The sequence below is a fragment of the Hemicordylus capensis genome, chromosome 4, assembly GCF_027244095.1.
Source record: "Hemicordylus capensis ecotype Gifberg chromosome 4, rHemCap1.1.pri, whole genome shotgun sequence".
NCBI classification, from domain to species: Eukaryota; Metazoa; Chordata; class Lepidosauria; order Squamata; family Cordylidae; genus Hemicordylus; species Hemicordylus capensis.
In genome coordinates, this window is record NC_069660.1 from 321,729,446 (window position 1) to 321,748,237 (window position 18,792).

At 63.0% G+C, this 18,792-nt stretch overlaps 1 protein-coding gene across 2 annotated transcripts; it reads left to right on the forward strand.

Annotated features, from left to right (window-relative positions):
- Nucleotides 1–901: 901 nt before the first annotated feature.
- PARP10 (poly(ADP-ribose) polymerase family member 10) lies at nucleotides 902–18,294 on the forward strand. Of its 2 annotated transcripts, none has more exons than XR_008306052.1 (10): nucleotides 902–1,480; nucleotides 2,261–2,506; nucleotides 4,117–4,353; nucleotides 6,719–7,584; nucleotides 8,663–8,875; nucleotides 10,880–10,985; nucleotides 11,225–12,229; nucleotides 12,335–12,474; nucleotides 12,577–12,765; nucleotides 16,172–16,301. XR_008306052.1 is itself a non-coding variant. In XM_053245079.1 (10 exons), the coding sequence occupies exons 1-10, from the start codon at nucleotides 1,318–1,320 to the stop codon at nucleotides 17,936–17,938; spliced, it is 3,456 nt and encodes a 1,151-aa protein (XP_053101054.1). In that variant the 5' UTR covers nucleotides 957–1,317; the 3' UTR covers nucleotides 17,939–18,294. The 2 variants fall into 2 exon arrangements, 1 of the variants encoding a protein (XP_053101054.1); XM_053245079.1 differs by lacking the exon at nucleotides 12,577–12,765 and adding an exon at nucleotides 17,634–18,294 and having other exon boundaries at nucleotides 957–1,480; nucleotides 16,172–16,346.
- The last annotated feature ends 498 nt before the right edge of the window (nucleotides 18,295–18,792 follow it).

An 18,792-nucleotide genomic window follows, 5' to 3' on the forward strand; every position in this document is an offset into this window, starting at 1 on the left:
GGCCAAGGTCAATTATAGCGACACCCCTGAAGTAGAGCGAGCGAGGGGGTTGGTGGAGGGGGCTTTATTGGCTGGTCTGTGGTGGTGGTTGTTAAAAATAGATGCAATTGTTTCTCAACCAAAGAAGTTCTCAACATGGTATACATAGCAAAGTATTAAAAGTCCCCAAAGCAGTCAGTCCACCAAAAGACATGAATGGTTTTCTGCTCCCACAGGGCTTTCCTCATAAGAATGAGCAGCTTAAAAACCTTTGCTTGGTGCTTGTAAAATAGCACATGCATAAAATCATTGATAGAGGGGAGGGGAGCAGCTGTGATTACAATGAATTTCTAGATGTCTTAATATGCATTAATTAACCTTATTAAGCACTTATTTATAAATAAATACACACATACATACTGTGTTCAACACTGGAAGAGTGTGTCAAGAAAAGCTTCATCTACCAAAGTCCTCTCTTTATATCTATCTAACTATTGATTAAAGGCAACAGTGAGCTTTTGGACACCGGAGAGGCAGAGGCGAGTGAAATTTTATTGTGAAATGTGACGGCACTGATTCGACACCGGTTAGGGTTAGGGTTAGAAAGGTGCCGTTTCTGTCGACTTTTACACCACTAAGTGGCCAAGGCTGCGAACTGGTCTATTGGCTACTAGTCGGAGGGCTGTGGGCCACCTCCAGCCTCAAAAGGCAGGATGGCTCTGAGAACCAGTTGCAGGGGAGTCCCGGCAGGAGGGAGGGCAGGCCCCTTTCAACGCCTGCCTGTGGGCTTCCCAGAGGCGGCATCTGGTGGGCCACTGTGGGAAACAGGAGGCGGGACTAGACGGGCCTCCTTGCCGGGCCTGATCCTGCAGCAGGGCTGTTCTGATGTTTCAAAGCGCCATAGAACCTGCCCGCCCCGCGCCACTCATAGGCAGCCGAAGTCGGGCCTGACGTTGCTCCATCTGGAAGGGCTCCCGCAGCGACCCTCCTGGGGTTGCCCGGCTGGGCGAGGGCGGACCGCAGCAGCTCCGCTCCGGTTCCGTGAGCAGCCGAGCCCTGTGCGCGGAGCCGCTCCTGGAAGGAAGGAGGCTCGCTGGACGGGGCGCACGCGCCGCGGGTGCCAGTTGTTGCTTGCTGCCGCCAGCCAGCCGTCGAGCGCGCGAGCGAGGGGCGTCCGCGAGCTCCCAGGCTGGCCCCTCCCCGCAGCCGTCCCGCCCCTTCCTGCGCCCGCCGTCACTGGCGCCTGTTTCGCTTTCGTTTCCCGGAGCGCCGCCGCCGCCGCCGCCTTCCTGCCTGCCCCGCGGCGGGCCGGTGAGCTGCTGCCTCTCCCCTTGCAGGATGGCCGCGGTGGAAGCGCTGGAGGTGCGGGGCGTCCCCCCGGACGTGCCGGACGAGCTGCTGGTGCTCTACTTCGAGAACCGGCGCCGCTCGGGCGGGGGGCCGGTGCAGAGCTGCCGTCGGCGGGGCAGCTGCGCCACCATCACCTTCGAAGACCCCGAGGGTGAGTGGAGGAGGAGGAGGAGGAGGAGGAGGAGGAGGAGGCGCCCTCGCCTGGGAGGGGACGCGCTGGCTTCAGGGCGGCTCGGCAGGAAGGAAGCCTCGGGGACGCCTCGCCACTTGCGCACGAGGGGGTGAAGCGAGGAGCCCCGCCCACCCCCGAGCCTGGCCTGCAGAAACGGCCGGCTGTGCCCCCCAGGCCCAGAAAGAGCCGGGAAAGCCCTACCGCCGCCGGGCTGGATGGGCTTTGGCCGCCGTCTGTGTGACTCCGGTCAAGAGCTGGCCAGAAGCCTCCAGCCGAGAGAGGCTGCCCAAGAGTGCTTCTGAGCATATGCAGAATGTTCTCCTCGTGCTGCCTCACGCCGCCCCACAGAACTCAGGCAGCAGCCCCCTCTGTGGCCAGTGGCAGCTAGAGACAGCAGCAGGCCTCGCGCTTCCTCCCCTCTCATGGCTGGCGGGGGTGCTCAGCCCAAGGGCCGGGCCTGCACTCTCCCCGAAGCCCCTCCCTGCCTTCTGCTTTCCTCCTTGTCCCAGCACTGAGCGCTGCCTGAGTTCAGGAGCAAGAGCGGGATGTATGGCCGGCCGTCCTGTGGGACCAGACCCAGTCGCAGGCACTGGGGGCATCTGAGCGTCCTCCGTTGCAGTCTAGATGTTCGGCCGTGGGAAGGGCCTGGTCTGCCAGTGCACAGAGGGGCCGGGGGGGCGGCAGCAGCAACAGCACTGGGGGGGCCCTGGCTTCGGAGCGTCCTCCTGCAGCAGTTTCTCTCCCCTCCCTGCCATCCAGATGCGCAGAGGGCCCTTGCCAGAGGCAGCCACACCCTGCAGGACACCCGCCTGGCTGTCCAGCCAGCTGCCCCTCGGGATTACGGGAAGGTGGTCCTCCAGGGCCTGAAGCCCCAGAGCAGCCGTGACCTGGTGGAGCTTTATGTGGAGCGTCTGCTGAAGTGTGACCGGGCGGAGTACACCCTCTACCGCGGTGGGGCCGGAGACCAGGCCCTGGTGCAGCTGCAGCAGCCGCTCAGCCCTGCAGGTACCCGGCTTGTCATCTCCTCGCCTGGGTCAGGAGGAGGTGGCGCCTCAGCGTCAAGGCCTCCAGCCTCTGAATCCTCCGGGCCCCGGTAGCACCAGGGTTGGGTGTGTACCCCTTCACACTCCCGACACCCCGGGGACCTCAGCTTGACCTGTTGTTTCTTGTCTGGGGCTCTTGCTGGACTTGTGGTAGGAAGCAGGAAGCGTCCCCTTTGCTAAGCAGGGTCCACCCTGGTTTGCATTTGAATGGGAGATTACGTGTCTGAACACTGTAAGAGATTCCCCTCTGGGAAGAGGATCTAGGCTCCAAGTCCCCTCCCTGGCAGCATCTCCCAGACAGGGCTGAGAGAGATCTCTGCCTGCAACCTTGGAGAAGCCGCTGCCAGTCTGTGAAGACCATACTGAGCTAGATGGACCAGTGGTCTGACTCCGTATATGGCAGCTTCCTCTGAACATTCAGTGGTCCTTGGACATCCTGGGCTCGTCTTCCCCTCTCCCACTCTATGGGCCTCTCCTAGAAATGGTTGGCCTCCGAGGGGGCTTAACTTCCCACTGGAGCTTCCTGAGAAAAGCATTTGTTCCTCCTGTCTTGCTTTCTCTGGCCTTTGGGCGTTGCCCTGGGTCATCTCTGTCCAGCAGGGAATTGGTTCGCCAGCCAGGCCACGGCCCGTTTCTGCCCTTCGAGACGAAAGAGGGGGAATGGGCCGGGGCTGGGGGCGCTCCTTCCTTCACCCTCCCCCACGCCAGAAAGTTTCCATTCTGTGCCAAAGTCCACTTCTCCCAGTGACTGCGCTGAAATGTGTATTAAAACGGCAAAGCATTCCCCGAACTGCCAGGAGAGACCCCCTCCACCCTCGTCTAGGTGGCCCTGCTCTGGCCGCCTGTGCCGGTCTTCCGTTTGCTCCTGAAGATCTTGATAACCCGCCTAAGGCCAGGGCAGGGAGTGCTTCGAAGGGCAAATGGGTGAATTTGCCGCCCAGATCCAAACTGCCTGCAGGCCGTCCCAGCTGGCAGCTGCTTTCCAGAGGGCACAAGAGCAGCCGGGCTGGCTCAGGCCCAAGGAGGCCTCTCCAGCCCAACCGCCTGTCTGCCTCCCGGGTGCCTCTGGGAAGCCCCGGGCCAGAGGGGAGGGCAGGCCCCTCTCTCTGCTGCAGCAGCTGCCGGGCAGAGGGTTCAGGGGAGGCTGCTTGGCTGCTCTGCTCCCTGCAGCTTGTCTGTCCCATCAGAAAGGCCTCTGCACCGCCCAGAACCTTGGGCTGGGGCGGTCTGAAACTGCAACACATAAATCCCAGCCCCATCTGCACCCAGGCAGGCAGAGATGTGAGGCTGCCTGGCCTCTCTGTGCCTGCCGAAGCCCCGCCTGTGGACTTGCGCAGCTGCGATCCAGCGACTGACCCTGCAGGGCGGCTGGTCTCCCCCTCTTGAGGGGTCCCTGCAGCAGGCTGGGCTGCCCAGAGGGGTCTGGCTGGCCCCTGTGAGCCACCGGAGCGTGGGCTTGGGGGCCCCGCCTGGGTCCGGCCCAGCAGGCCTCTCCCTGCAGAGGACCGGGGGGGGGGGGCGCCCTGCTTGGGGAGGGGCCCGGCAGCAGCAGCCTTTGCTTTCCCTGGGCAGAGTTCCTGGCCTTGGCGGAGCAGGTGCAGAGCCGGGGGCTGGACGGGGCCCGCCTGGCCCTCGACTGGGTGCCGCAGACGGACAGCCTGCTGGTGCAGAGTGGCGGCGGCCGCAGCCTGAGCCCGGACGTGCTGGAGCTGTACTTTGAGAGCAAGCGGAGCGGAGGAGGCCCCGTGCGGGCCGTGCGGCCTCTCCGGGGGGGCCGGGGGGCCGTGGTCTCCTTTCAGGACTCTGCAGGTAAGCCGGGCGGGGGGGCGCTGTGGCTGTGGCGCTGCCGGGGTCTGCCCGTGCCCCGGGGGTGCTGCTGCTGGGCTGCCGCGGCCCCTGTGGAGACCCTGGCCAGGATGCCGGGACATGACCCAGCAGCTGGGGGGGTCGGGGCTTCTCCTCCGCTGGCCGGTGCAGCCTGCAGTGCCACCCCGTGTGCCAGCCAATTCCTGGGTGTGGCAGAGCCCTCCTGGCCTGGGTGCTGAGCGCGGGAGGGCTTTGCCTCCACACAGGGGTCCCCCGGGCAAGGTGCTGGGCCAGGCCGCCCCCCCCCCCCGACTGGCAGGGTTGCAGGAAGGCCTGTCTCCGGGGGCTGGGCCTCCCCTTGGAGGGCACGAGGGAGGGAGCTCTTGGGGCAGGAGGCTGGGAGCGCCCCACTGGCCTCCAGGGTCCCCTCTCCAGGCTTGCCCCCGCTGGCTGAAATGCCCGGAGGAATTCTGTTCAATCGGCTGACTCTGTGGGTGAGGGTAGGCTTCATGTCTTGCATCCCTCAGTGGGGCAGGCTTGTGGGGAAGTGCAGGGTCTCGTTTTTATTTCTTGGGGCCAGTATATCGCTCTCTGACGTGCAGATACATCCGGGGTGGGGGTGGGGGTGGGGGGTTGTTTTATCGCCTTGCATGGCTGGGATCTGTGGGTGTTGTGGGACCACTTGGCCACAGGGTGGCAGCAGCGTTTAGCAAGCCAAGGAAGCCTTTGCAGGGAGGTGCTGGTCACTCCAGCCTGGGCAGTGCTGGGGGGGGCGCTTCTGGCAAGTGGGGTGCAGCTGCAGTGGGGAGGGGCCTGTCCCCAGCCAGAGGAGGCCGTGAGAGGCGCTTCCTGCCCCAGCCAGGCACACTCTGTGCTGCCGCCGAATGAGTTCAGCCAAGTGGCCACAACTGTGATCAGCTGCGGTCACTTCCACAAAAAATGGACACGCACAACTGCGGCAGAGGTGGCCTCGGACTCCTTCCTCGCCAGGGAGTGGGCGCCCTCCCACGAGGGGGCACGTCTGTGAGATCTTTAACGCCCCTCCGATTAGTGCTGCGGCCCTTGCTAGTCTAGCAACTTTGTGGGTCAGAAACAGAAACTCGTCCTTGTCGCGGCATTTGCTTCTCCAGCAAAGGAGCGAGGAGACGGTGGCTGGCGCTGGCAGGACCCACGCTGCAGGGCTCCGTGTCCCCCCCCCCGCCCCCATGGCCTGCAAGTGCTGCCTGTGCAGCCCCCTCCCCTCCCGGGCTCTGCTTCCCTCACTGCCATCACTGCTTCGGTTGGAGTCCTCGGAGTCCAGCCGTCCTGCCCCAAGAGCCCCTCTCCTCCCTCTTTGGCGTGTCTGGAGCGTGGCCGGGCTCTTCTTTTGCCCTGCGAGGAAGACCTTGGCTGGCGGGGAGGGGAACTTGCTCAGGGCTGCGTGGCTGAGTCGGGGGTCAGGGCACAAGTCCAACGCCCAAACTCCCCAATGGAGTGATGTTAACTTGGATGGGGGCAGCGGGGGGGGGGGCAAGCAGCCTTCCCAGATCCACCCCAGTGTTCCCTCCTCTAAGGCATGCATGTGTGTGCCTGCCCACAAGTTTGTGGATGTCCGCTCAGTTCATGGTAGATCCCGCTCAGGTTGAATCTGGAAGGCCCCCCTTGGAAGGCACATCTGCGCGCACAGCCTGCCTTGATCCTGCTGCCGCCCAGAACAAAACTCCTTCCGCACGGAGCGAAAACAATTAGAGGGGACGCTGATCCCCCCCCCAATGCTTGGCACACCAGCGGGGGTGGGGGGGGAGCGTTTGTGGGTAGAACAGCCCCCCTTCCGTGCCGGGACCAGAAGAGCAGGTTTCTCTCCCCGTCCTGGGCTGATTCCAGCCTGAAGGTGAGGCTGGGTCTGTAGAGAAGGAGCTCCCCCCCCCCGGCCTGCCTGCCCCTCCCACCAGGTGTGGGGCCTGGTGTGGGGAATGTGCCCCTTCTGGCTGGGACCAGGGTTACGGGATGGTTTCTCCGGCCAGAAAGAAATGTCAGCTATCTCTGGAATGTGGCTGTTTGCTCAGCTCCAGGGAGTTGGCCCAGGACGGCTGGTCCTGTTCCTCTCCTGGAGCTCTCCTGTGTCTCCAGCCAAGGTTGGACGGAGGGGGCAGAATGCCAGCAAATGGACTTTTGCATCGGCCCTTCGGGGGGCTTAGAAGGCGGGGGGGGGGAGCTGGATTATCTCCCAGGTCCAACTGCTAAACAGAGGGGTTTTTCCCTTCAGTGGGGCACTGCCCTGGCGGCTGCTGGGGGTGGAGTGTGGGGCGGGTCTGTGGGGAGCGCCCCAGCCTCCCGCAGGGCCTCCTCTGCATCCTCCCCTCATGGGTGTCTTTCTTTCTCCCTGCAGTGGTGGAGAGGGTGCTGCTGCAGAAGACCCACCAGCTCCAGGACAGCTGCCTGGATCTCTCCCCGCACTATGACTTCCTGGAGCCCCGGGAGGAGGAGGAGGAGGGAGAAAGAGAGCAGGAAGTGGCGGCGGCGGCAGAGGCGGTGCCCCCTCCCCTCTGCGTGCCCCTGCCTGAAGCAGCCGTGCGCCGCCTGCTGGAGTCGGATCGTGCCCTGCAGGAGCTCCGCGTCTCCCTCCCCGAGTGCACCCTGCAGCTGGCTGGAGACGGCCTGCACGTGCTGGGGGGCGATCCGGCCGGCCGGCAGCAGCTGCGGGAGCACGTCCAGGCGGCCTTGCGGGGCGTGGGCCTGGAGCGCCTGCCCCTGGCCCCCGGGGCCCTGGGCTTCCTGCGGCGGGCGGACGTCCAGCGCCGCCTGGCCGAGCTGCTGGCCGCGCAGGGGCTGGCGGCCTGCTACCTCCCCGGGGAGGGGGAGGCGCTGGTGGCGGCCCTGAGCCCCCCGGCGGCCCGCCAGGCTGCCTCCCTCCTGGGCGCCGCCCTCTGCCCCATCTCGGTGCCCCTCTCGGAGCAGCAGCTGCTGGCCCTGGCCTCGCCCGCCTGGGGCCAGCTGCAGGCGGGGCTGAGCTGCTGCCTGGTGTGCCTGGCCGAGAGCGGCCAGCGCCTGGAGGGCCTGACCCTGCGGGGGCTGGAGCAGGAGAGCCTGGCCCGGCTGGAGGCCTTCCTGCGCGACGCCGCCCCTGACGAGAGCCTGGTGCCCATGGAGCCCGCCGTCCTCCGCTACCTGCAGCTCTACCAGCAGGAGCTGCTGGCCAGCATCTCCGACGTCACGCTGCTGCCGCTGGAGGGCCCCGACGTCACGGGTTTGCGGGTGAGGAGGCCCCTCGGCGGCCCCTGGCTCCCCACCCCCCTGCCCCGGTGGTCGGTCGGTCGGTCAGTCTAGCCATCTTGTGGCCCAGCCCAGACGCCCGCCTGCTGCTGCTGCTGCTCTCGGTGGCACGAGCTGGTCTCAGGCGGGTGGCCGCCCCAGAGAACGGCCTCCTAATCCCGGGCTCAGCCCTGGAGCCACTGAGGCCTGTGTGTGGGCTGAGCAGCGTCCCCCTCCCGGAAGGGAGCTGGAGAGCCAGGATGGGGGCGCTCCAGGCCATGCGGGGGGGGCAGGGCTGCAGCCCCTTCTGTCCTGGAAGGGGGCAAGTGCGGGGGGGGGGGAGGGACAAAGGCTTATGAAGTGAGTGGGGAGAAAACGTTGTCCTCTCCCAGCACGAGCACTCGGGGCCCTCTGGGGAAGCCGGCTGGCTGGCAGGAGGTTCAGGCCAGGCCAGAACGAAGAAGTGTGGTGCCACAAGAGGCCACGTGGCGGCCTACAGGCTTAGTGGGCTTCCGAGGGGGCTGGAGAAATCCAGGGAAGGTGAGGAGGAGAGCTCTCTGTGTGGCCCTTGGCCATATGGAGCCTCCATGTGCAGAGGCAGTGTACCTGTGAGCAGCAGCAGCCGTGGCGGGGGGGAGTGGCCCTCCCGGACCCTCCTGGCCGGCCACTGCTGGAACGGATCTGGGCTAGGTGGACACTGCTTGGCCTGATCCAACAGCTTTTCTGCTGCCCCCTTCCCCTCCCCTCCCCTCCCCTCCCCAGCCCCTCTCGGCTGGGTCCCCTTTGCCCAGGTGGTCCGGGAGGGTGGACTGTGCACCCACCATATCCAGGGTTGTCGTACCCGCTCTTGGGAGAACAGCATAAGTGCTTGCCCCAAGAGTGCCTCTGCCAGCTGAGTGGGTGGTCAAGGCCCAGCGGCCCTGCTTTGGAGAGGGCTGGGTTCGAGTCTACTGCAACAAATGCCGTTGAGCTTGTTGCTTCCTGCTTGGGTGGGGGGAGGATGGTCAGATCTCACGGAGCGGGGCCGGGCTGGCTGGACTCTGGCTAGCTGACCTCACTCCCCTCCCTCCCTCCCTCACAGGTGAGTGGCGCAGCCCAGGCGTGCCAGGTGGCCGCGGAGCTGCTGCGGAGCCTGGCAGGGGCCCTCCACACGCAGGTGGTTCCTCTGCAGCTGCCTGGCGTCTGCCGCTTCCTGCTGGACGAGCGAGGCCAGGCCATCCTGCGGGACTTGGAGCGGCTCTTCCGCTGCACTCTGGGCCTGGAGGGGGTCCGCTGGACGCCGCTGGAGGCACAGGTGCTTGTCGTCCTGGGTGCGGGCATGGCAGGGGGTGGGCAGAGCGGCATCCCGGCACCGTTGGGGCCAGAAGCAGGGGGGAGTCTGGGGGGCCTGGGCTGGGCAGGGCAGGCAGTGGGGTGCGGGGGTCATGAGTGTCAGGTGACCAGTAGAGGGGCCAGGCATGAATCCTGGCTCAGCCATTCCTCTCTCCCACTGCCTCTCAGCCAGCCTACCTCACAGGGTGCTTGTGAGGATATCGTGGGAAGGGAGAAGAGCTGCGCACCAAGGCTGAGGCCTGGGGTGTGTGGCAGGGTCTTCCTCCCTCCTTCTTTCTCTCGTTCCTTCCTTCCCTCCCCTCCCTCCCTCCCTCCCCTCCCTCCCTCCACTCCCTCGCCTTCCCCCTCCTTCCCTCGCCTTCACTCCCTTTCTCCCCCTCCCTCCCTCCCTCCCCCTTCGCTCCCTCCCTCCCCCTCCCCTTCCCCTCCCCCCTCTCCCCTCTTCCTCCCTCCCCTCTTCCTCCCTCCCCTTCCCCCTTTTCCTCCCTCCCCTTCCCCCTTTTCCTCCCTCCCCTTCCCCCTTTTCCTCCCTCCCCTTCCCCCTTTTCCTCCCTCCCCTTCCCCCTTTTCCTCCCTCCCCTTCCCCCTTTTCCTCACTCCCCTTCCCCTTTTTCTCACTCCCCTTACCCTTTTTCTCACTCCCCTTACCCTTTTTCTCACTCCCCTTACCCTTCCCCTTTTCCTCACTCCCCTTCCCCTTCCCCCTTTCCTCCCTCTCCTTCCCCTTCCCCTTCCCCCTTTCCTCCCTCCCCTTCCCATTCCCCTTTTCCTCCTTCCCCTTCCCCCTTTTCCTCCTTCCCCTCCTTCCCCTTCCCCTTCCCCCTCTTCCACCCTCTCCTTCCCCTTCCCCCTCTTCCACCCTCTCCTTCCCCTTCCCCCTCTTCCACCCTCTCCTTCCCCTTCCCCCTCTTCCACCCTCTCCTTCCCCTTCCCCCTCTTCCACCCTCTCCTTCCCCTTCCCCCTTTTCCACCCTCCCCTTCCCCCTCTTCCACCCTCCCCTAACCCTTTTCCTCCTTCTTCCCCTTTTCCTCCCTCTCCTTCCCCTTCCCCCTCCCCCTTTTCCTCCCTCCCCTTCCCCCTTTCCTCCCTCTCCTTCCCCTTCCCCCTTTTCCTCCCTCCCCTTCCCCTTTTCCTCCTTCCCCTTCCCCCTTTCCTCCCTCCCCTTCCCATTCCCCTTTTCCTCCTTCCCCTTCCCCCTTTTCCTCCTTCCCCTCCTTCCCCTCCTTTCCCCCCTTCCCCCTTTTCCTCCCTCCCCCCTTCCCCCTTTTCCTCCCTCTCCTTCCCCCTTTTCCTCCCTCTCCTTCCCCCTTTTCCTCCCTCTCCTTCCCCTTCCCCTTCCCCTCCCTCTCCTTCCCCTCCCTCTCCTTCCCCTCCCTCTCCTTCCCCTTTCCCTCTTCCTCCCTCCCCTTCCCCCCTTCCTCCCTCCCCTCCCCTGCCCCCTCCCCTTTCCCCTGCCCCCTTCCCCTGCCCCCTTCCCCTGCCCCCTCCCCTTTCCCCTGCCCCCTCCCCTTTCCCCTGCCCCCTTCCCCTGCCCCTTTCCCCTGCCCCCCTCCCCTGCCCCTTTCCCCTGCCCCCCTCCCCTGCCCCTGCCCCCTCTTCCTCCCTCCCTGCCCCTGCCCCTCTTCCTCCCTCCCTGCCCCTGCCCCTGCCCCCTCTTCCTCCCTCCCCTTCCCCTCTTCCTCCCTCCCCTTCCCCTCTTCCTCCCTCCCCTTCCCCTCTTCCTCCCTCCCCTTCCCCTCTTCCTCCCTCCCCTTACCCCTCTTCCTCCCTCCCCTTACCCTTCCCCTTCCCCTACCCCTTCCCCTACCCCTCTTCCTCCCTCCCCTTACCCTTCCCCTTCCCCCTCCCCCTGCCCCCTCTTCCTCCCTCCCTGCCCTCTCTTCCCCCCTCTTCCCCCCTGCCCCTGCCCCTGCCCCCTCTTCCCCCCCTGCCCCTGCCTGATGCTCAGCTCTTCTGCCTCCCCAGCACGAGCTGGAAATGTCGCAGGAGCCCCTTGCTCTGAGCTGCCAGCGCGATTCGCCACGTAGGTGGGAGCAGCCGAGGCCCTCCTTAGCCAGCGCCGCCAACATGGGTAATGGCAGCTCTTGCCGCCGCGTTGCCTACCTGGGGAGGGGGAGGCTGCGATCTCTGCCCTTGACGTGGGCCAGCAGTGGTTTTGCCTGGGCCACCCCCCCCCCCCCCCGCTTGCTAGCTCTGTGTGGCAGGGGCCATTTGGGGGCAGCACGGGAGCCCAGCCGCCTCTCCTGCTGGGGCTTCTGTGGCGTCCCCAGCAGCCGGCCAGCTCTAACCTCGCGCCTTCCTCCTCTGCAGAAGAGATCAAGGGCCTGCTGGCCGCCCTCCAGCCGTCCGGGGTCGCTGCTCCAGGGCCAGCAGCAGCAGCAGCAGCAGAGCCCTGGGTCATGGGGAACAACGAGGAGGAGGAGGAGGAGGAGGAGGAAGAAGACCTTTACAGGGCGCCTGAGGGCGAGGCAGAGGCAACCCCCAGCCCTGCCAGCGAGGGGGAGGCGGGGGCCGGCTTGTCGGACTCCGAGCCCATTGAGGAAGGGCCTCTGCCAGGCCTGGAGAGCGGCGCGCGGCAGCAGGAGGAGGAGGAGGCCCAGCTGCTCCTGGCCATCCAGCAGTCCATGGACAGCGCGCGGCGCGAGGAGGAGGAGCTGCAGCGAGCCACGGAGCTCTCCTTGCAGTCCTACCAGCGGGAGCGCCAGCAGACGCCCAGCCCAGACTCCGCCCTCCTGTCGGCGCTGAGTGTCTCCCTGGAGGACGCCCTGCGCGTGGCGGACGTGGCTCAGCTTGTGGTCTGCACCGGCTCGGAGGAGGAGGCGGCCCCCCTGGCCCGGGAGCTGGAGGCGGCGCTGCGGGCGCAGCTGCGGGAGGAGACCGTGCGCAACGAGGCCTTGCCCTCGCTGCCTGCCTTCAGCCGCGGCTACCTGGCCCACCTGGAGCAGAAGCATGCCGTGCGCATCTCCCTGGCCGGCTCCGTGGCCACGGTCTGTGGCTTTGCCGACTACCCTGTGGCCGCCACCCGCGACCTCGCACTGCTGCTCACCCGGCTCTTGAGGGGGGCCGAGGGGGCCAGGGGCTCGGGGGATGCCGTCTGGGTCCGCTGGGAGCCTGTGGGTCAGGGCTCCCCCACCCCCTACTCGGCGCAGGCCAGTGCCCTGCTGGAGCAAGCGTGGCGCCAGGGGCACCGGCGCGTGGATGTCTTCTTCGACGGGCGGCCCTTCACCATCGACTTCGAGCGCATGGAGGAGTACGACCTGGGCAATGCCCGCACCCTGCCCATTGGCCGCACCGAGCCCTCGGCCACCCCCCTAGGTAGCCCCCCACGCCTGTGCCACGCTCTCTTGGGGCTGCCAAAGTGGGAAGGGGGCCTCTCGCGGGCACCCCTCTTCCCCTCACGGGCAGCGTCCCTCTTTGCAGCCTCTCCTGACCCCACTGCCCTGGCAGAGGACGAGGTGTCGCTGGTGCCGTTGGCCGAGGGCACGGAGGAGTTCCGGGAGACGGTCCGCCGCTTCTACGACACGCTGGAGGAGTGCCACAGCAAGATACGCATCATCAAGGTATGGGGGGGTGCCCAGCGGCCCTCTTTCTTTCCTGTGCAGGGAGGCTCCGTGGCCAAGCAGCAGAGCGGTTGCGGTGACCCTGGGCTGACTCTGCTCAAGGCTCCGTTGGAATGCAGCTGTTGCTGGCGGGAAGAGGTTCTCGATGGTAGAGAAGAGGAATCTGGCTGTGTGTGGGCAGTGTCTGCGGAGAGCCAGCCACAACTGAACCTGCCCCAACGATCTTCATAGGCCATGGAGTTTATGAAGAGGAGGGGGCTTTCTTAAATACCTCGGACTCAGGCCCTTCAGGCAAGTAGCCACTGACAGGCCTGTCCATGAAGCGGTCTAAGCCCCCTTTAAAACCACCCAAGCTGGGGGCCATCACCACATCTTGTGGCAGAGAATTCCATAGACTAATCATGCTCTGTGTGAAAAAAGACTTCCTTTTGTCAGTCCTGAATTTCCTGGCCTTTTAGTTTTTATGGAATGATCTCTGGTCCTAGTGTTGTGAGAGAGGGAGAAGAATTTCTCTCTCTCCACTTTCTCCACTCCATCCATAATTCTATACACCTCGATCATGTCTCCTCTTAGCCACCTCGTCTCCAAGGTAAAGAGCCCCCGGTGTTGGAGCCTGGCCTCAGAAGGAAGGTGCTCCAGGCCCCTGGTCATCTGGGTTGCCCTCTTTGGCACCTTCCCCAGTTCTACGGTGTCCTCCTTAAGATACGGTGACCAGAACTGCACACAGTACTGCAAACGCAGTCGCACCATAAATCATGGATATAAATACTAATATGACAACGATTTATATCCCAAGTTCCCAACGTGGTTGTGTAGCCGGGCTCCCCGCAGACCGCCTGGAAGGGCTCAGGGGCAGGGGAGGGGAGGGGAGGGGATTGAGCGTCACCCTGGCCCTCCTCCTCCTCCTCCTCCTCCTCCTGTCCCAGCAGGTTGCAGGTCCTGGTGTCTGTCTCTCATCCCTGGCCGGCGCTTAAATCCCTCTTCAAAGCTCATGCATCTCCCCCCCCCCAACCCGGCCCCCTCCCCTCAAGAGATGCGCTGCCAACCTCACCTGGCCCCTCTCTGCGGCTGCTTGGCTCCGCAGCAGGAGCTCCCGCCCGTTTCAGCCCGCCTTGGGCCTCGCGGATCTGGCCCCTGCCGGGGGGCTCTTTTTCTCCCCTTCCCGGCCGCTGCTCGTCTCTCTTTCTGTGCAGCGCCTTGCAGCCCGGGCCTCAGAGGTAAGGCTGGCCAGCCATGCCAGACAACGGTGCACATAGATCAAAATAAAATAAAAGAAGAAGGCTCCCTGTCCCCAAAGGTCTCACATTCTAAAAAAGGAACATAAGACACCAGCCACAGCCACTGGAGGGATGCTGTGCTGGGGATGGATAGGGCCAGTTGCTCTTCCCCTGCTCAGTCAAGAGAAGCACCACTTTAAAAAGGTGCCTCTTTGCTCAGTTGTTGTTATTATTATTATTTTATTTTATTTTTACATTTGTATCCCGCTCTTTCTCCAAGGAGCCCAGAGCGGTGCACTACAGACTTGAGTTTCTCTTTCACAACAACCCTGTGAAGTAGGTTAGGCTGAGAGAGAAGTGACTGGCCCAGAGTCACCCAGCTAGTTTCCTCATGGCTGAATGGGGATTTGAACTCGGGTCTCCCCAGTCCTAGTCCAGCACTCTAACCACTACACCATGCTGGCTCTTAGCCCTTAGTTAGCAGGGGACATTATAATATTAGCAGTTTTATTTTAAATCCCCATCCTTAATGATCCTGAACATGGAGTTTTTCTTTTTCACAGCTGTGTCACACTGAGTTGGCACTTTCTGTCAACACTTCTCACCACAACCCCAAGATCCCTCTCTTGGTCAGTCACTGACTGCTCAGACCCATTGGGGTGTTTGGCCCCAGTGGGCAGCGCTTTACATTTCCTCACATTGAACTGCATTTTGTCGCCCACTCACCCAGGTCGAAGAGATGCTTTTGGAGCTCCTCACAATCTGTTTTGGATTTCACTATCTGGAATAATTGTTTTTATTTTTAAAAACATATTTATATTCCGCCCAAAACTCATGTCTCTGGGCGGTTTACAATAAAACATAGATTAAAACAATTTGAACTTTAAAAGCAATAAACTCTATGTCTAATTAAAAGCCTGGATCAGTGGCATAGCAAGCTCTGAAGGGGCCTGTGTGCAAAAATTGAGCTTGTGCCTCATCAGGTAATTTCCCCCATAGGGATCAATGGGAAACTCCAAAGGGTTAATAGCTCTCCTAAAGAGTAATAACGGACATACGTTATCTGAGAAATTTGAGCTGGTATTAAATGTGTAATGCTATCGCATGACGATAGTATTAAGTGTGTGGACTTCCAAGGATATTAGTTCACTCATTGGTTTTTTAAAAAAAGTTGCTAAAATTTGTTTTTAAAAAGTGTCATAACTGCTTTGTTTCATGACAGAAAGTTACAGAGCTCTGGAATTGAGTCCCTGCACCCCCATCATTCAGTTCTCATTTGGAGGAAACTGTCCCCTGCCTTCATATAAAAAGAGCAGACCCCCCCCCCCGCTTTTTGCACCCCATGTTACCACTCCAGAATGGCTGATCAGAACCACTCTCAAAATTCATGTGGGGGTCAAACATGATGGTAGCATTAAATGTGTGGAAGATCGAGATCATCAGTTCCACCCATTTATTTTTAATACATTTAAAAAAAACATTTTAAACTCTTTTTAAAAAATCCATTAACAATCAACAGATTGAGAAGCAATTGTGATGTCTGGTTGAGGTCTTTGGACCTTGGAGAAGCCGCTGCCAGTCTGTGAAGACAATCCTGAGCTAGATAGACCAATGGTCTGACTCAGTGTACGGCAGCTTCCCATGTTCCTATGACTCCGCTGATGCTACCAGCCAAAGTCTTCATTTCTCCTGTACTTGTTTCCCCCTCCCCTTGGGTTAATGGGAACCTTGGGAGAAGGAGGGCTTTCTCAACACATTTGTCTTTTCTTCTGTGAGCATTTCCTTAAATCAGACATGAGAGCAGTGTTTTGCCGAATGCTCTTCCAATCCAGTCACGGTACCAGTGGCGGTGAGACACAAGCCTCTTCTCCGATAGCCCCGGGCGATCTCAGTCAGTAGCAGCCTCAGAGCTCAGGGGCAGCCCAGAGCCCTTGTAGGACGGATTGGAATAACTTCCTCTGCAGCAGAGAGTAGCATCTCGTGAGTGGGATCTAGCCTCACTTTCGACAGAAAATTCCAGAAGCCAGGAAGGTTAGGAGAGCGAGGCCAAGGGAGAGGCCTTGCGGATCGGCACTGTCCGGATGCCTCTTCCCACACGCCCCCAATGTGACCCCCCCAGACACACCCCGCCCCTCATATATCCGGGCGGGCTTCTGTCTTACCAAGGGAGCCGCCGGAGCCTCAGAGGGCTTGAGGGGCACCTCCTCAGGGCTGGCCGGGCTGATCTTCCAGGTGGGGGTGGCTCCGGGCCACCTGCCGGCCCTTCCTGCCAGCGACAGAGAGGACTTCTGCAGCCCGGTGGAATTGCGCTCCCCGCCCCCGTTGGCTCTCTGGGTTGGTGGGTCCAGCCTTTTGGCGTGCCCTCTTTCCATAGGGCAGGCCGCCAGTGGGTGGGGGGTGGGGGTGGGGGTGTCCCCTCCAAGCAAGGGGGGAGGCATTTCGTGGGGAGCTGCCGCTGGAGCTCTTGTCCTGCCCTGCAGGTGGAGAAGCTGGTGCACCCGCTGCTCTACCAGCAGTACCTGCTGAAGAAGAGTGCCATGGAGAAGAGCTGTGGGCACCTGGATGTGGAGCGGGTCCTCTACCACGGCACCACGGAGCAGTCCAGCCACGAGATCTGCCAGTTTGGCTTCAACCGCAGCTTCTGTGGCAAGAATGGTGAGCGGGGCCTGGCGGAGGGGCTGCGGGGGGGGAGCGGGGCCCGGGGGCAAAGAGCCCCCTCCGCCTCTGGAAACGGCCCGGGGGCCTTGATGGGAGCCCTCGACCCCAGTCGCCTGAGGAAAGGTAGGGTCAGTCTGGCGAAGGAAAGGCCGGGGCAGCAAACCGCCTTCAAGGGCCTGAAGGGTTGCCCCATGCGAGGAGGAGGAGGGGGGGGGGGCTTGTTCCCTGTCGCTCCGGACGGCAGACCCAGCAGAGTTCAGCTGGACGGACAGCAGGAGGCATTTCCTTGCTGCTGGACGCCTGTCAGGGATGCTGGAGCAGTTCCCCCCACGGGGCAGAGGGCTGGACTCGAAGCGCTCCAGCGTCCCCTTCCGGGTCTGAGATTCTGTGACACAACCCCCCCCCCAGTCGTGCTTGGGTTATGACACTGCAAGGTGACAATGCCCAGATTCATAGGTGGGTGGCCTGCCCGCCCCCCCAGGGATGCACGGACCAGTCTGGCAATCCGGAGGTTCAGTTCAGGATCAAACCGAACCCCACCCTCCCCCGTTTCTGTCCGGACCGATTCGCGGATTTTTATTTATTTAAAAGATTTAAAATACCTGTAGCCCCTTCAGGGGACTTCCTGTAGACCGCTGGGCCGGGGGGGGGGTGGGTGTCCGCGAAGCTTCCTCCTCCCAGCACCGGCCTCTCAAATCACCACACGTGACCTCTGCAAGGCCAGAGCAGGCCTCGCAGAGGCCATGTATGCATGCACGGCGGAGGCGGCCAAAATGACCGCTGCGCGCCCAAAAGGGGCGAAGATACTGCATTTACCCGGCTGCAGCGGTGATTTGAGAGGCCAGCGGGGGGAGGGGGGACCTTTGCAGGACACCCCCCACCCCACCCCACCCCCCGTGGCCTACAAGGGGCTACAGGTATTTTAAATCTTTTTTTAAAAAAAAAATTGCGGACCACCCCTTTTGGACCGGACCGGGGGAGGGGTTTGATGGGGGCCGGAACAAACTTGGCCAGTCTGGTTCGAGTCTAGTCCCGACTCGAACTGGCCCAGCTGGTTCGGTGCACACCCCTACCCCGCACCGATGCTCTGGGGGTGCTCAGTGGCTCCCTTTGCTGCCCCTGAAGCAGCCCCCAAGGGGAGAGGGAAGCAGCCGAGAGCCCCCTCCACTCTGCTGGAGGGACTCTCAGACTCTGGGGGGCCAGGCAGAGCTCGTGGGGAGCAGGGGGCCAGCCTGCCCTCCGCAGCCTGCTGACTGACGGCTGCTCCCTCCTCTGCCTCCCCAGCCACACGCTACGGCCACGGCGTGTACTTTGCGGCCAAGGCCTTCATCTCCGTGCACGACCAGTACTCCCCGCCCTGCGGTGCGGACGGCAACAAGTACATCTTTGTCACCCGGACGCTGACTGGGGACTACGTCGCCGGCCGGCAGGACCTGCGCGCGCCACCCCTGCGAGAAGGGGACGCCACCCTGAGGCGGTACGACAGCGTGGTGGACAACAGGCTCAACCCCTCCATCTTCGTCATCTTCAACGACACGCAGGCTTACCCCCAGCACCTCATCACCTGCCGCTGGTCCAAGCCACACTGAGAGGACTTGGGAGGCCAGGCGTCCGGGAAGCCCCTCCCTCTTGGGGAAGGGGCGGGGCTGCCGCTCTGCCCTGGCCCCGCCTCCCCCAGACTCACTGCAGGGCCGGCCTTCTGATCCAGAGGTCTCCTTTCGCGGGGCGGGGCGGGGGGGGTGACAACACCAGGTGGCCTGATAGTGACTCTCCTGAGTCGGTCTGGATGTTCAGAGGACCCCCACAGACGGGCGGGGGGGGCTTGGTTTGGCCACCTCAGGGCCTCTGCTGAGCTGCTTCAGGCAAGAGGGTGCCTAATGGGGGCGGGGGCAGCTGTTGCTCTCACCTGCTGGGGTCACTGGGATGGGGGCACTTCTGGGAAGTGGGGGGGGGCGTTGAGCAGAAAAGGGAGCACAATAAAGAGAGCAGCCAGGCAGCGCCGTCTCTCTCTTTCGTCGCCTGGGGCTTGGTCAGCTTGTGTCGGGAGCAGCCCTCCGCCTGTGCTGCTGGGCTCAGCAAGGGCAGCATCGGGCCTGGCTGGGGTCTTGGCAGTGTGTCTGCAGTGGCCAGACAGCCCCCAAGTGCGGGAGGGGGAAGGAAGGGGTTGGGCCTGTGGCTCGCCAGGGCTGTTCCGGGGGAGCTGTGCAAATTCTCCCGCCCCGCAGCGCCTCTGGTTCCTCCGGCTGGGAAGTACAAGACCCCTTGGTCTTTTGCCCCGGCAGCCCCTCCCTCAGCCCCACTTGATATCTCGCCCTTCACACCACTGCTTTATCTCTGGGGTGGTCTAGCTCCCCATCCTTCTGGGGGCCTGGCTGGTCCTGGGGGGCAGCAGCAGAGGGCACCGACTCCCCTCGCACCAGCAGAGGGCGCCCTTGTTGCATGG

Bases quoted from the DNA above. Each gene is read 5' to 3' on its own strand.
- PARP10 (XM_053245079.1), top strand. From the start codon at position 1,318: ATGGCCGCGGTGGAAGCGCTGGAGGTGCGGGGCGTCCCCCCGGACGTG. The intron at 1,481-2,260 runs GTGAGTGGAGGA...CCTGCCATCCAG, and splicing joins CACCTTCGAAGACCCCGAGG to ATGCGCAGAGGGCCCTTGCC. The intron at 8,876-10,879 runs GTGCTTGTCGTC...CTGCCTCCCCAG, and splicing joins GGACGCCGCTGGAGGCACAG to CACGAGCTGGAAATGTCGCA.